This window comes from Erinaceus europaeus, chromosome 2 (genome assembly GCF_950295315.1).
Source record: "Erinaceus europaeus chromosome 2, mEriEur2.1, whole genome shotgun sequence".
NCBI classification, from domain to species: domain Eukaryota; kingdom Metazoa; phylum Chordata; class Mammalia; order Eulipotyphla; family Erinaceidae; genus Erinaceus; species Erinaceus europaeus.
The window spans coordinates 184,767,369-184,782,853 of NC_080163.1; the positions used below are offsets into that span (position 1 = coordinate 184,767,369).

Here is a 15,485-nt window from a genome sequence, read left to right on the forward strand (position 1 = left end):
TACCCCAAATCCTATCAAAGGGACTTTCCAAAATTAACCTATCACCAAATAATGTGATGATAACAATAACTATCCATTGTCTTCTTGAACCCTAACACAACAGGAACCTCACATTTCTACTATAGAGCCTATATTTCTCCCCAGTCCTGGAACCTTAAGGTGGGGCCCACTTTTTTTGCATGCTGCTCTCAATTCAAATCAAATAATATTGCATCCGCGGATCGCAACCTAATCAACATGCAACCCCAGCATGCTTTACTTCAGACTGTGACCAGAGACTTCAGGTGTGGAATGACAACCCTTCAGCTTCATCACTCGGGTGAGACCTTTCCTTTCATAGTATTCTCTAATTCCATTCCAGGTGTTCCACTCCCCGATAAGTCCCCAAACCTAGATATAGTCCAGATCCCCTGAGATAGAGCATAGGTTCACCCGTGCCCATAAACTAGGGGAAAAATATATACCTGAAAGCAAAAGTACACAAGAGCATGCAGGGAATACCCCCCAACACTGGATCTGCACTATTCCAGTCTTTAGGTCCATGATTGTTCAACAATTTGGCTTTGTATGTCTGGATGCAGCAAGATGCTGACCAGACTTCCCTGGACATACGACCCCATCAGTGTGTACTGGAGTTCCACTTCCTCAGAGCCCCACCCTACTAGAGGAAAGAAAGAGGCAGACTGGGAGTAAGGACCGACCAGTCAACGCCCATGCAATTACAGAAGCCAGACCTTCCACCCTCTGCAACCCACAACGACCCTGTATCCATACTCCCAGAGAGATAGAGAATGGGAAGGCTATCAGCGAGGGGGATGGGATATGGAGATTGGGTTATGGGAATTTTGCGGAATTGTACCCCTCTTGTTCTATGGTTTTGTTAATGTCTCCTTTCTTAAAATAAATAAATAATAAGAGGACACAGGACACAGAAATTGTTAGCACGACACCCCTTCAAGCTCACCACCGGCATCCAAAGTCAGTCCCAAGACTGAGCAACAACAATTAGCAGCCGAGCTAAAACATCTTTTTTGAAAAGGGGGAAACTAGTTCATGTCAATTGTGTCTAAAAGAAACAGGACACTCGGGTCACAAGCTCCTCCCCACAGTTCAGGTACACAGTTCAGGTCACAGACACTTAAAAAATGCAGGACAGATCAGCTGAGACTATATAAATAGGCACATCTATAGAGTTGAAGAGAAAATGGCCCAGGCCATCAGCACTGACATCACTAAAGGCAAGGCGAATAACCCCGACCACGCGTCAAGAGTAACCAGCCAGTTGATTGATGCTACAAATTGCTCAACCCCGAATCTCAGTAACTTATTTTTTCTATTTTATTTATTTTACCAGAGCACTGCTCAGCTCTGGCTCACAAGTGGTACAGGGGGATGGAACCTGAGACCTCTGAGCCTCTGGTAGGAAAGTCTACCAGATGATGGTTACATCATGCTGACTCCTTAGCTAGATGCTTTCCAATGCTCTTTCTCATCTACTTCCTTCTGCACCCCCAGCGAGGCCCAGTTCTATCTTCCAGAGAGAGCTGGTCGGCAAGGAAACACAGCAACCCCAAAGTCCTTCAGAATTCAGGAAAATGAGGCCCTGAACAAACAACTCAATGCTTACAAGGAGCTCCACTCAGAGCAGGAGGAGGAGATAGCGCTCCTTGAGATTCAGCTCAAGAACATCAAGATACTTATGAACCATCTGGAGTACCTGGTGCCAGAGCATGAGACTTCCTTGAAAAATACTGTTAGGAGGAGGAAGATACAGCCCACTAGTGTCTATTCTCTGGCTGACATTAAAAAAGCCATTCAGGAAATGAAAGAGGCTCATACCACCCTGCAAACAAAGGCTGGAGATCCTCGAGCAGACCTGGAGAGAGTGCTTGCCTTTCTCAAGATGGGATGCAGACATAGTACTCATCTGGTTGAAGGTTTGCCACCCTCTCCTTCCGGGCTGGGATGTGACGTCTGGGAATCTCCCCATGGCCCACAAACACTTCGGAACTGTCTCAATCCCTTTCCTGTCCCCAGCTTTGTATGAAGATGCCAGCAAGGTATGTGGTCATATGCCAAGCCAAATCAATTGATGGAACCACCCTGGCAGCCTTGTCTGGACACAGACTTCACATAAAGAACCAGCTACACCTATTGAAGCTCAGGGTAGCTATTCAAGAGATAACCTCTCTGAGGAGGCTTGCTAATGCTCCCACACGGAAAGATGTAAGTCCTGGTCCCAAGTCGTGGGTCAGCACTTAGTACACAGGCCCCAGTAAGTGAAGCCTCAGCATCCATCCCTGCTACCCCCTGGGAGCCACATGGACAAAGCTGAGGTGGGGGGGAGCCCATGAAGCTTGGAGCAGCACTTTGCTGCCTGCCCAACACACCCTCCTCAATAAAGGTATAGAATAAAAACAAACAAAAAAGAAAATAATACTAATGACAATAATAATAATACAACTTGGTAGGAATTGTTCTAACAATTTGAGAGCAAACATTTATAATTAAATGGTTACAACAAATCTTGGCATTTCAATTTCTGATTTTTATAAGAAAACAAAAATATTGGCTTCAAAAATGAAGCTATTATTCTACTAAAACTTCAAAGATATTAAAGATCATACAATTTAAACAATGTAGTTATACCATATATATACACACATATACAACATATATACTATATATATCTTAAAAAGAAAACTCTGAAATACAAGGAAATATAAACAAGAATACAATGTATCAACAGGAAGTTCTGTAGAACAAAACAGATGGAAAGGATTATTAAGTAACTACCATCTGTAAAAGATTTGTTGGTGAAGTAGGAAATGTTGACTTAATATAAATCTGTAGAGTAAAATGCATTTGGATGTAAAGAAATATAGTACAAAATAAAAACAAAAAGTAGTTTAAGGTAGCTATCAATTTTTTGTTTAAAAGTATTAGAATAGTGACAGAAATTTAATCATTCATCAGTATGAATTTCCTGATGATGAATGAGATCAGAGCCACTAGTGAAGGCCTTCCCGCATTCTTTACAATTGTAGGGCTTCTCCCCACTGTGAATTCTTTGATGTCTTGTAAGGTTTGAGCATTTATTAAAGGCCTTTCCACATTCATTACATTCATATGGCTTTTCATCTGTATGAATTCTTTGATGTTGAAAAAGTTGTGAGTTTTGAGTAAAAGCCTTCCCACATTTGAGACATTCAAAGGGTTTCTCACCAGCATGAATTCTCTGATGTTGACGAAGTTGTGAGCTTTGTGTGAAAGCTTTCCCACATTCCTTACAATCGTAGGGTTTCTCACCTGTGTGGATTCTTTGATGATTAGTAAGTGCTGAGCCACTACTAAAAGCTTTGCCACAATCTTTGCATTCATAGGGTTTCTCACCAGTATGAGTTCTCTGATGCTGAACAAGTTTTGAGCTCTGAGTGAAAGCTTTGCCACACTCCTTACATTCATAGGGTTTCTCACCTGTATGAATTCTCACATGTTGAAAAAGTTGTGAGCTCTTAGTAAAAGCTTTCCCACATACTTTACATTCATAAGGCTTTTCACCTGTGTGGATTCTCTGGTGGTCAATAAGATTTGAGCAGTAACTAAAGGCCTTCCCACATTCTTTACATTCATAAGGTTTCTTACCAGTGTGAATTCTTTGATGTTGAGAAAGGTAAGAGCTACAACTGAAGGTCTTTCCACATTCCTTACATTCAAAGGGTTTTTCACCAGTATGAATTTTCTGATGTCGAGTAACATGTGAGCCACAACTAAAAAATTTTCCACATTCTTTACATTCATAAGACTTTTCACCTACATGAATTCTCTGATGCTGAATAAATTGTGAATTCTGGCTAAAGACCTTTCCACACTTCTTACATTCATAGGGTTTATCTTCACTATTAATTATTTGATGCAGAGTAAAATATGTCTGTTGAATAAATGTGGGCATGTATTCACTAGTGAAAATTTCTTGGCCAAACTGCCCATTTTGATATCCCAGTGGTCTTTCAAAGTGGCCTCTATATTCCAAAACATCTTTGAAATTGGAGTACTCAATGCCATGCTTTGAAAATCCCATTATATCCCTCTGGCATGATTCTATTTCATAAAGTTCCTTCTTTAGAGATAATAGCTTGGTTTCACACATTGATTCCAGATCTGAAAAATTAAAATGAGAAGAGCTTACTTCTAAGTGTGAATTTACATAAAGTATACAGTTTGGAAACAACAAATTGTTTTTAAGACATTTCCTCTTCTATCTCCATTGTCAATGGTCTTTCCACATCAGAATAATCTCTAGCTCAGATCACTGAAGAAATCTCCTAATCCAATCTCCCCATCAAGGTCTAAACAATTTAATCCATTCAGTTGTCCTGCTGCTCAAAATCTAAACTGGCAAAGACTGAAAAGATAGGGTCTGTCCCTCCAATATCAACTCACACTTGTTTTTTTGGGTCCATCAACATTAGCTTCCAGTTCTTCAAAGACACCAAACTTTATCATTCTAGAAGGGCCTTCATAAAGTGTTTTTTTCCATATGCCTGCAGTGATTGTTTCTTATTTATTCTTCTAAATTATTTTTTTCATTGCCAAGGTTAGTGATGGGGCTTTATGCCTGTACAAAGAAGCTACTACTCCCAGAAGTCATTTTTTCCTTGTTTTGTTTGCTTGTTTTCTTTCCTTAATTTGACAGGACAGACAGAAATTGAGAGTGGAGGGGAAGACGAGAGGGAGAGTGAAAGAGAGATACTTGCAACATTGCTTCACTGCTTGTGAAGCTTCCACCCTGCAGGTGGGGGCCAGGGGTCCGAACCTGGGGCCCTTGTACATGGTAATGTTTGCCTTCTACCAGGTGCATCAATGACCAGCCCCCTTACCATCGTATCTTTATCTGCACATCAAATAACAAGACCTAGAGGTTAGCCTAGTGCTATAGTGATTCTGAAAGTGATAAGGAAATGATACTTTAATATGTCTCTAATAACAGTAAAATAGATGCAAATATTTGTAGTTTCCACTCATGTCAAGTCACAGGAACTTTTGCAGTTTGTTGTATATACCATAACAGGAAGAAATATTAAATTTCCAATAGAGATCACTAAATGTAAAGATATATGCTTTCATTTCATACAAGCTCAGGGACTTTCTAAATTCTATCCAAAGGAACCCAAAATTAAGTACCTCAAAGTAAGTGATACACACATATGTATTTAAGTTAACACAAGGGAGAAAGACACAGAGAGAAAGAGAGCTAAAGTATCACTCTGGCACATCAGATGTCAGGGTTCAAAAGAAGGACTTCATATTACAAGTCCAGTGCCACACTCACTGTGAGACCTCCCAGGGTATAAAGAATTTTTAATAGAAGTTCCAGAAGAGCCAAAATCATCTGTCCATCCCAGCTGCACCCAGAACTCAAATACATATGTCTTGTTACTCTGCTGATGACCTCTTATACAATTCTCTCTTTGCTCTTTGTTTCAGAAAATTAGTAGGAGCACAAGCTCCTAAACTCAAAAACTTTTTTTCTTCCTATCCCCTCTGCCTAAATCTCTTCTATCAGATATTTATATTACTTTGTTTCTTCACCTCTTTCAGATCCGGACTAAAATATCAACTCACTGAAGAAGCTTCACTAACCTCCCTTTATTTATTTAAAATATAGCTCCAGAAATATAGTCATGTAGTGCTCTAAATGTGTGTATCTGTGTCTGTTTTTTTTTTTTTTTTAAGATACAGAGAGCTAGTTACGGTGTGAAAAACCACAGTATTAAAACTTCCTTCAGTGTATTGCGGGGGGGGGGGGGGGGGTCAGGCTCAATTTTGGGTCTTGCATATGGCAAAGCAGTGAGATAATATCCAAGTGAGATATTTCACTCACCAACTTTAAATGTTTTGTTCAATACTATAATCCCAGCATGTAGGTCAAGACATAGTAGATAACAGTATGTAGTAAACTCTTTTCTGGTTCTGTTCACTTAGAAAAAAAAAATTATTTTCAATATTGAAAGAGCCCCGGGGAATGGTCAGAAAAGTACACTGAACTATGTGGTATTAGAGACAAGGCTCAAAGCCTCATGACTACAAGTCTAAAGCTCTATCAGTGCACAAACTCACAGGTCAAATGGTTCTCTTTCTTCATCCCAAGTCCTTCCTTAGGCCAAGAGATGGAACATCTGGTTAAGCACATACATTACCAAGTCCTTCTTCTCTGACCTTCTTCCTACTTAATATAGGCAAAGATTTTTTTTTTTTCCCCTAAAATTTCTTCTATAGTTGGTTACTGCCATAATTTCCAAGATCCAATGCCTATGTAGTATGGATTATTTAAACTATTTAGCTGCTAACTTTCTGCTAAATTTTCTAAATCTAGCTAGAGAAGAACTGAAGCTAAAATATGTGTAAGAGAGTTTTCTTTAGGGGGAATGCAAAGTGCACATTCTACTGCAAATTAAGTGGAATGACAAAGAATAGCAGAAAGAATAGCAAGTGAGAAAGGGAATAAAAAAGGTCATTTGTAAACTCAGGGTAAAAGGATTTATTTTTAAAGCATAGGCTATAGTTTTGATGGGAGTTTTAAATAAAACATCTTTTTCTTTTAAGCTCTTTTTTAAAATTGTTGTTGTGGTTATTATTATTGTTGTTATTGATGTCGTTGTTGTTGGACAGGACAGAGAATGGAGAGAGGAGGGGAAGACAGAGAGGGGGAGAGAAAGATAGACACCTGCAGTCCTGCTTCACCGCTTGTGAAGTGACTCCCCTGTAGGTGGAGAGCCAGGGGTTCGAACCAGATCCTTACACTGGTCCTTGTGCCATGTGTGCCATATGTGCTTAACTCGCTGCACTACTGCCCGACTCTCTAAATAAAACATCTTTTTTTAAAATACTTTTTTTTTTACATTTATTTTTTCCCTTTTGTTGCCCTTGTTGTTTTATTGTTGTAGTTATTATTGTTATTGTTGTTGTTGGATAGGACAGAGAGAAATGGAGAGAGGGAGGGGAAGACAGAGAGGAGGAGAGAAAGATAGACACTTGCAGACCTGCTTCACCGCCTGTAAAGCGACTCCCCTGCAGCTGGGGAGCCGGGGTTCGAACCGGGATCCTTATGCTGGTCTTTGTGCTTTGCGCCACCTGCGCTTAGCCCGCTGTACTACAGCCCGACTCCCTAAATAAAACATCTTAAAGGTGAAGTTTCTTCACTAATTAACTGAGTTACTCCCCTATAACACCCCACTTCTGTCCAATCATTTCTCAATTACCTGAACACAGGCCTCTTGTCAGCTCTCTGCCAGTCATCCAGGGCTCCTTCCCTTGTTCCAGTAAAGAGATAACTTGAGGTTTAGGAATATAAAATCCTGCTAACAAGAAAAGATATGGAACAAGGTTATACTGTGAATTAATCAGATCTAGTAAAAGACTCGGTACCTTCAGGATCAAAGAAAACAAGCTACTATGGAAATAGTCAAAGAAGGATGAAGATGAAGCTTCTGTAATGGCCATTTGGAGCTTCCCATTTCCAACTGTTTCTTTTCACTCCTGTTCAAAGTATTTACTTGGGAATAGGAGGTTAAAATTCAGATGGCAATTTAAAAAGTCATTGAGAAATTCCATGTTAAACAAAGCAGGCACACCAGAGGAGTATTCTAAATTACTATTACCATTTAATACTCTCAGTTATCATTAAATGCTCTTACCCATTGACACCAGATTGCTGTAATTCTCCAGCATCACATCTCTGTATAAATTCCTCTGAGTTGAGTCCAGGCATTCCCACTCTTCCTGAGAGAAGTCTATGGCCACATCACTGAATACCACTGATCCCTAAAAAAATAAGCATATGTATTATTTGTACAAAAAGGATACTTTAGAGACTAATTTGCTTTTACTGTGAATAAAGTAAATGTACACTAGTTATTGAATAGGCCACTGAAAACCAGTATCTTTAAACTACAGAAATAAATGCAGGACTAATGAATTTATTTTATATTTAACAATAGCAGCTTCCTGACTGTTCACTGAAAAGAAGTAATGACTAATCCAGAAGGAATATGAATCCTTGTGCTTGAACAGTAGCATATTAAAAAAAAGAACAGGCAGCAGTAAAAAAAAAAAAAATCCAGGCAGCAATAAAATGACACCACAGAAATGTAATCAACAAAATTTAAACAGTAGGCAAGCAAATCAAGTTTCTTCTCCTTTCTTAAAATAATTATTTTAAGGTGGTGCACCTGGTTGAGCGCACAGGTAACAATGTGCAAGGACCTGGGTTCGAGCCCCCGGTCCCCACCTGCTGTGGGAAAGCTTTGTGATTGGTGAAGCAGGGCTGCAGATTTCTCGCTATCACCCCCTTCACTCTTCGATTTCTGTCTCTATCCAATAAATAAAGATAATAATAAAATACTAAAAAATATTTTATGAGCTGTAGAAAGAGAAGAATAGAGAGAATCAGAGCATTACTTCAGCTGCAGTGCTGGAGATCAAACTCCGCACCTCATGCTTGCAAGCCCAAAGTTCTACCACTGTGCCACCTCTCAAGCTGCTCTGGCTTAATTTTTAGATTTATTTAACTTAATGAATAAGAGAGAATGAGACCAAAGCAGTTTTCAGTGGTGACATATGGTGGTGTTAGGGACAGAACTTGCAGCCTCTGAACCCTCAGGCATACAAATCTGGTGTGCTGCTTCTGTTCATTCCCCCAGTCCAACAACAAACTATACAGACAGAAAAGAGATTGACAATGTACCAACATAGTTAGACCTGCTAATTGTAGTGTACTACCTATAAATGGATAGTGATAATAGTGATTATTTTTTTTGATGTAACAGCATAACTGTTTTTTTTTGTTAAAATAACATTTTTCTTTCCTCCAGGGTTATTGCTGGGGCTCAGTGTCTGCACTACGAATCCACTGCTCCTGGAGGCCATTTCTTCTCATTTTGTTGCCCTTGTTGTTGTCCTTATTGTTATTTTTGCCACTGATGTTGTTGTTGGATAGGACAGAGAGAAATTGAGAGAGGAGGGGAGACAAAGAGGGGGAGATAAAGACAGATACCTGCAGACCTGCCTTACTGCTTGTGAAGCGACTCCCCTGCAGGTGGGGAGCCAGGGCTCGAACTGGGATCCTTATACCAGTCCTTGCACTTCATGCCCCGTGCGCTTAACCTGCTGCGCTACTGCCCGACCCACTAAAATAACTTTTGTGGCAGCCAGGGAGGTGGCTCAGCAGTAGACTGCAGGGCTTGCATGTGTGAGATCTTAAGTTTGATCTCTAGCACTGTGTATGTTAGAGTGATGCTCTGCCTTTCTCTTATTAAACAAATAAATCTTAAAAGTAAAATAAAACCTTACTTTTAAAAATATTTTTATTTATTATTGAATAGAGACAGAGAGAAATTGAGAGGGGAAGGGAAGATAGAAATGGAGAGAGACAGACAGACAGACACTTGAAGCCCTGCTTCACCACTTGTGAAGCTTTCCCCCTGCAGGTAGGGACCAGGGGCTTGAATCTGGATCCCTGTGCACTGTATTGTGAGCGATTAACCAGGTGCACCACCACCTGGCCCCAGAAAGCCTTAATTTTAAGTATCCATATTCATTTGTATTTGCCTCAAACTAACCCTATGTCTGGAAGTAAGGGAAGGGTTATGAGCATGAAAGGAACAATTATTGATATAGCTGAAACAAGACAGACTTTGAATTGCTATTTATTGAAGCTGAATGGTAAATAGACAGTAGTTTATAAGATTACTCTACTTTTCTTTTTTATTAAATAATTTATTTTTTATGAGAGAGGTGGAAAGAAGGAGGGAAGGAGGTATCAAAGCACTGTTTACCTCTGGTTCACTGGGGGTTGAACCAGATCGAGTCTTTTTTGCATAACCATTATGTTGTCTCCCCAGCCCAATTACTCTTAATTTTCTATGTCTGGAATTTTCCTAAATGAACTATTTTAAATAATGACAACAGACTATTTACAAGGTACCAATCACATATTTTGCACTGATTTAAACATAATTGGATGTAATCCTGCCTAAGGAAATGTAGAGTATATGATATAACAAAAACTAAATAAAAAACTTTGCAGAGGAATAACTAGAAAATGTCTAAGAACTGATTAATCAAGAGATTGTAACATGTGGATATTAATATAAAACATGAATAATTCTGTTGGAATTGGCTAACAGGACATCTGTCTTTAGTGCATATGATTAAGTGGTGGGCCAGAGCCTTACTTGTAATAATTCTTAATTTTTGATATGTAAAATTTGACAAAAACTTTTTTTTTTTGCCATCAGGGTTATCGTTGGGGCTCTAAGACATTGTTAAAAGAAAGAGAGGGGGAGTCGGGCTGTAGCGCAGCGGGTTAAGCACAGGTGGCGCAAAGCACAAGGACCAGCATAAGGATCCCGGTTCAAACCCCGGCTCCCCACCTGCAGGGGAGTCGCTTCACAGACAGTGAAGCAGGTCTGCAGGTGTCTATCTTTCTCTCCTCCTCTCTGTCTTCCCCTCCTCTCTCCATTTCTCTCTGTCCTATCCAACAACGACAACAACAATAATAACTACAACAATAAAACAACAAGGGCAACAAAAGGGAATAAATAAATAAAATAAATATTAAAAAAAAAGAGAGGATGACACACACACACATAAATGGAAGAACACCCCCTGTTCATGGATTGGAAGAGTACATATTATTAAAATGGCAATCCTGTCAAAAGAAATTTATTAAATGCAATTCCTATTAAAATTCCAGTGACACAGTTAAAGGAAATTGAACAAGTTATCCGAAAATTTGTATGGAATTATATATATAAAAAAAAAATAGCAAAGGCTCTCCTGAGGAAAAAGAAGTGATAAAAAAAAAAAAAGAAAAAGAGGGAGTCGGGCGGTAGCGCAGAGGGGTAAGTACACATGGTGCAAAGTGCAAGGACCGGCATAAGGATCCCGGTTCCAGCCTCCGGCTCTCCACCTGCAGGGGAGTCGCTTCACAGGCAGTGAAACAGGTCTGCAAGTGTCTATCTTTCTCTCCCCCCTCTGTCTTCCCCTCCACTCTCCATTTCTCTCTGTCCTATCCAACAACAATGACAACAATAATAACTACAACACTAAGGGCAACAAAAGGTAATAAATAAATATTAAAAAGAAAAAGAAAAGCAATCTATAACCACATACAGAAAAATGAAACACCAAAATTAACTTAAAATGGATGAAAGATAGATATAGATATCTGTGGGGAGCCACATGTGCCCTCAAGGTTGCTATTGGCATGGCCACATAGCCAATGGTCACAGAGGGCCTTGCTTAAAAGATAAGTTTCTGTTTCCCAACTCCTTAGAGCCTTGACAAAGAAAAGTTTCTGTTTCTCACCACCGTACTGTTTCTCTTAAGTCAGGTGACCCGCCCACTTCCCTATGAACCACCTGGGACTTTCCAGATAATTTTCCAGATAATGGCTGATCACCATGACAACATGCCACGTCAACCAACTGTCCCCAACTGCCAACTTCCCCCTTGCCCCAGCCTTAAAAACAGCACCCTTTGTGCTAATAAACAGACTTGATCAGAATCCTGTCTTGTCTCATTTCTCTTGCGTCTCTTGTCCTTGTCCTCACTCCCTCTCCTAGGTTCTCCCACGTTGAAGGTCCCGCACGGTGAAGGACCCACGTTGAAGGTTCGGGACAGATATTTATAAAATACATAAAAGAATACACTGGTGAAACATCTTAGGACCTTAAAATTAAAAACATTTTTAGAGAGTCACCCCGTGGGCAAGGGAAACAAAAACAAAAATGAATGGGACTATATCAAGTTAGAAACTTAAAAAAAAAAACTTATTTGGGGGTCAGTTGGTAGCGCAGAGGGTTAAGTGCTTATGGCACGAATCGCAAGGACAGGCTAAGGATCCCGGTTCGAGGTACAGCTCCCCACCTGCAGGGGTTGCTTCCCAAGTGGTGAAGCAGGTCTGTAGGTGTCTTTCTCTTCCCCACTCTGTCTCCCCTCCTCTCTTGACTTCTCTCTGTCCTATCTGAAAAAAAAAAACTAGCAATGATAACAATAATAATAATGACAACAACAATGGTAACAAGGACAACAAAATGGGAAAAATGGCCTCCAGGAGCAGTGGATTCGTAGTGCAGGCCCCAACAATAACCCTGGAGGCAAAAAAAAAAAAATTATTTATTTACTCATCCCCTTGTTTCCTTTTTTTGAAATTGTTGTAGTTATTGTTGTTGTTATTGATGTCTTTGTTGTTGGTTAGGACAGAGAGAAATGGAGAGAGGTGGGGAAGACTGAGACAGGGAGAGAAAGACACCTGCAGACCTGCTTCACCACTTGGGAAGTAACTCCCCTGCTGTAGGTGGGGAGCTGGAGTCTCAAACCCTGATACTTATGCTGGCCCTTGCGCTTTGCGTCACGTGCGCTTGGCCTGCTACACTACCGCATGATTCCTTAAATTAAAAACTTTTATACATCAAAAGAAAATTCTATAAGGATAAACAGGAAACCCAGTAAATGGGAAAAGATATTTGCACACTACAATTCAACATCAATAGAAATTTGTGGGGCTGGTACACTCAGTTGAGTGCTTATGTTACAGTGCATAAGTAGCTGAGTTTAAGCTCCTGACTCCTACCTACAGTGCTGCAGTTGTCTCTCTTGTATCTCTTCCATACCTCTAGATTTCTCTGTCTCTCTCCAATAAATAAGTAAATAAATAAATTTGATATCAGAAAACTAGTTTTTAGTGGAAAGTTGTTCTTATAATGGCAAATCACAGAAGTGCTCTAGAGCTTATGAGGTACTTTAATTATATAAAAATGTTTAGGTATATTGCTGTTTTTAATTTTTTTTTTTTTTGTCAAGTGGCCCTGCTCCTCATTTGTAGCGGGGATGCTTCACAAGTGGTGAAATAGGTCTGCAGGTCTCTCTCCCTCTCTTTCTCTTCTGGGGAGGGGGATTATGTTATTATTATTTATTGTTATTTTTTTCTCCACTCCTATCTCCAAAGGTCTGTGTCCTCACCCCCACCCCCATTTTTCTGTTAAATGGTTGTCCAATTCACCCAGTGTCATTTGTTAAAAAGATTTTTTTTCCCCAACTGGACACTTCTGGCCTCTTTATTATATATAATGTGCCTTTATATGTATGGGTTGAATTCTGGGCTCTGTATCAGGTTCCACTGGTCCCTATATCCATTTTTGTTCCACTACCACACTGTTTTAACTCTGTAATATAAACTGAAGTCAGGAATTGTGATGCCTTCATCACAATTTTTTCTTTTTTAAAATACATGATTTGTGCAGAAGTCCTATTTTTGTCCAACCTCAAGTTGGATTGTAAATAAGAGTTGCAAAGATCTGCTCATATCAGTCACTGTTGGGGATCATCTAATACAATATATACATTTTGATATTCTGGATTTATGCATGTTTTAGACTTGCACAAACTGTGGTTTAATTAACCACCCTGTAAGGCTTGACAACTCCATGGCTTCCCAGAGGTCAGTAGGTGTTAGGAAAGGCCAAAGCCCTCCTCATTGCCACAGTGATTACTCAAGAACTGATGGAAAAAACTATGTGACCTGCTAACCTTCAGATCATCACCTACCTCAATACCATATGGGATTAGCTAGTAAACTAATAAAAATATTGGACTTGTCCTGAGATAACTGATGTACCTGCCATTGATATTTACCCTATGTAATCTACATTTTTCCTGTGACCTGGAACTCCTTTCCAGATGTACCCTTGATGCTTCCTGCTGATGTTAGCTTTCTGTGGAGTTTCTTTGTTACAAACCTATAAAAAGATAGACTGTTCTGGGGGCTGGGCAGTAGCGCAGCAGATTAAACGTACATAGCGCAAAGTGCAAAGTCTGGCATCGTAAGGATCCCGGTTGGAGGCCCCGGCCCCCCACCTGCAGGGATAGCTTTGCAAGCAGTGAAGCAGGTCTGCAGGTGTCTATCCTTTCTCCTCTTTGTCTTCCCCATCTCTCCATTTCTCTCTTCTATCCAACAACAGCAGCAGCTATGTCAACAATAACAATAACAATTACAACAAGTGCAACAACAACAACAACAAAAAAGGGGGAAAATGGCCTCCAGGAGCAGTGAATTTGTAGTGCAGGCACCAAGCCCCAGCAATAACCCTGGAGGCAAAAAAAAAAAAAAAAAAAAGAAAAAAAAGAGACTGTTCTTTGTTAGGGGTTGCACTTTTTCTGTCTCCCTCAGACAGAATGGTGTTTGCCACACCAGCCTTTCTTAGAATAAACTTAAGTCTAAGAATATATGTTCTTATTTAAGTCACTTCGAGTAAGCCTGAGTGGAGATTTCAGTGTCAAAGTGGAATGTATTCCCACAAGTCTCCAACTGCTAAATCCGCCAAGTGTTACAAACCAGATCTTGGCAGGACCAAGGAGAGAAGGTTTACCTAGTAAAATGCACCTGTTCCCATGCTCAAAGACCATCACGGAGCACCTGCACAGGGATACTTCATGAAAGGTGGAGTTATGCTTCTGTGTCTTTCCTTTGCCTCTCACTCTCTATCAAAAAAAAAAAAAATCCACACACAGCAGAAGAATCCTGCAGGCGTGGGCAATAAAACCACGCAGGCAATAACCCCACTGGCAATAAAACAAGCAAGCACGCAAACAAAAAAGCAGTGGCATGGGAGACGGCATAGCGAATAAAGGACTGAACCATCAAGTGTGAGGTCCTAAATCTTATCCCTGGTATAAGCCAGAATGATGCTCTGGTTCTATCTCCCATTAATTCATATATAAATCTTAAAAAAAAATGAGGGTCGGGCGGTAGCGCAGCGGGTTAAGCGCAAGGGCCGGCATAAGGATCCCCCGTTCAAGCCACCATCTCCCCAGTGGATTCGCTTCACAGGCGGTGAAGCAGTTCTGTAGGTGACTATCTTTCTCTCCCCCTCTCTATCTTCCCCTCCTCTCTCCATTTCTCTCTGTCCTATCCAACAACGATGACATCAATAACAACAACAACAATAAAACAAGGGCAACAAAAGGGGGGAAAAGCAAAAAAAAAAATACAGATCTTGCATCAATCTAACATTTGGAGCTATCAACACTAACTCCTATCTTATATTAACAGTGAATACTAATACATAGAGATAATCTTTATTATGTTTACTTCCAGATAAGAAATTCATGCCTCTCTACCTCATCAAATCACTATCCAAATAGGGAAGTTCATTCTTCAAATCTATTCCTGTTTTCTTTAAGAGAGAAACTTGACCACTATAGCCCCAGGTAGAGGGTCATTAAAATAAATTAATTACTAAATGAAAATTTGAATGTTGAGTCAAAAGAAAAGGGGCTCCCAGATTAAATCGATAGAATGAGAAGAAATGGAAACCTGAATCCTGAAGTGGCACCTTTAGAGATGTTAAACTAGTGTCCCAGGAGATGATGTGTGTATAAAGCACTGGACTCTCAAGCATAGGGTCTCCAGTTCAGTCCTT

The 15,485-nt window shown here is 40.1% G+C and overlaps 1 protein-coding gene across 6 annotated transcripts in view; it reads right to left on the reverse strand.

The window, feature by feature from the left end:
• LOC132536805 (zinc finger protein 383) overlaps window positions 1-15,485 on the reverse strand; it is a 68,206-nt gene that overhangs the window by 38,480 nt on the left and 14,241 nt on the right. For 4 of the 6 annotated variants that reach the window (XM_060185829.1, XM_060185827.1, XM_060185828.1 and 1 more), the window contains 3 exons: window positions 7,698-7,824; window positions 7,263-7,361; window positions 2,493-4,161 (listed from right to left, as the gene is read on the reverse strand). In XM_060185829.1, coding sequence (XP_060041812.1) covers window positions 2,966-4,161; window positions 7,263-7,361; window positions 7,698-7,731 — 1,329 coding nt within the window. In that variant the 5' untranslated portion in view covers window positions 7,732-7,824 and the 3' untranslated portion in view covers window positions 2,493-2,965. Of the gene's footprint in view, window positions 1-2,492; window positions 4,162-6,120; window positions 6,886-7,262; window positions 7,362-7,697; window positions 7,825-15,485 lie in introns of those variants that run through there. The other 2 variants (XM_060185831.1, XM_060185830.1) reach the window with 2 other exon arrangements.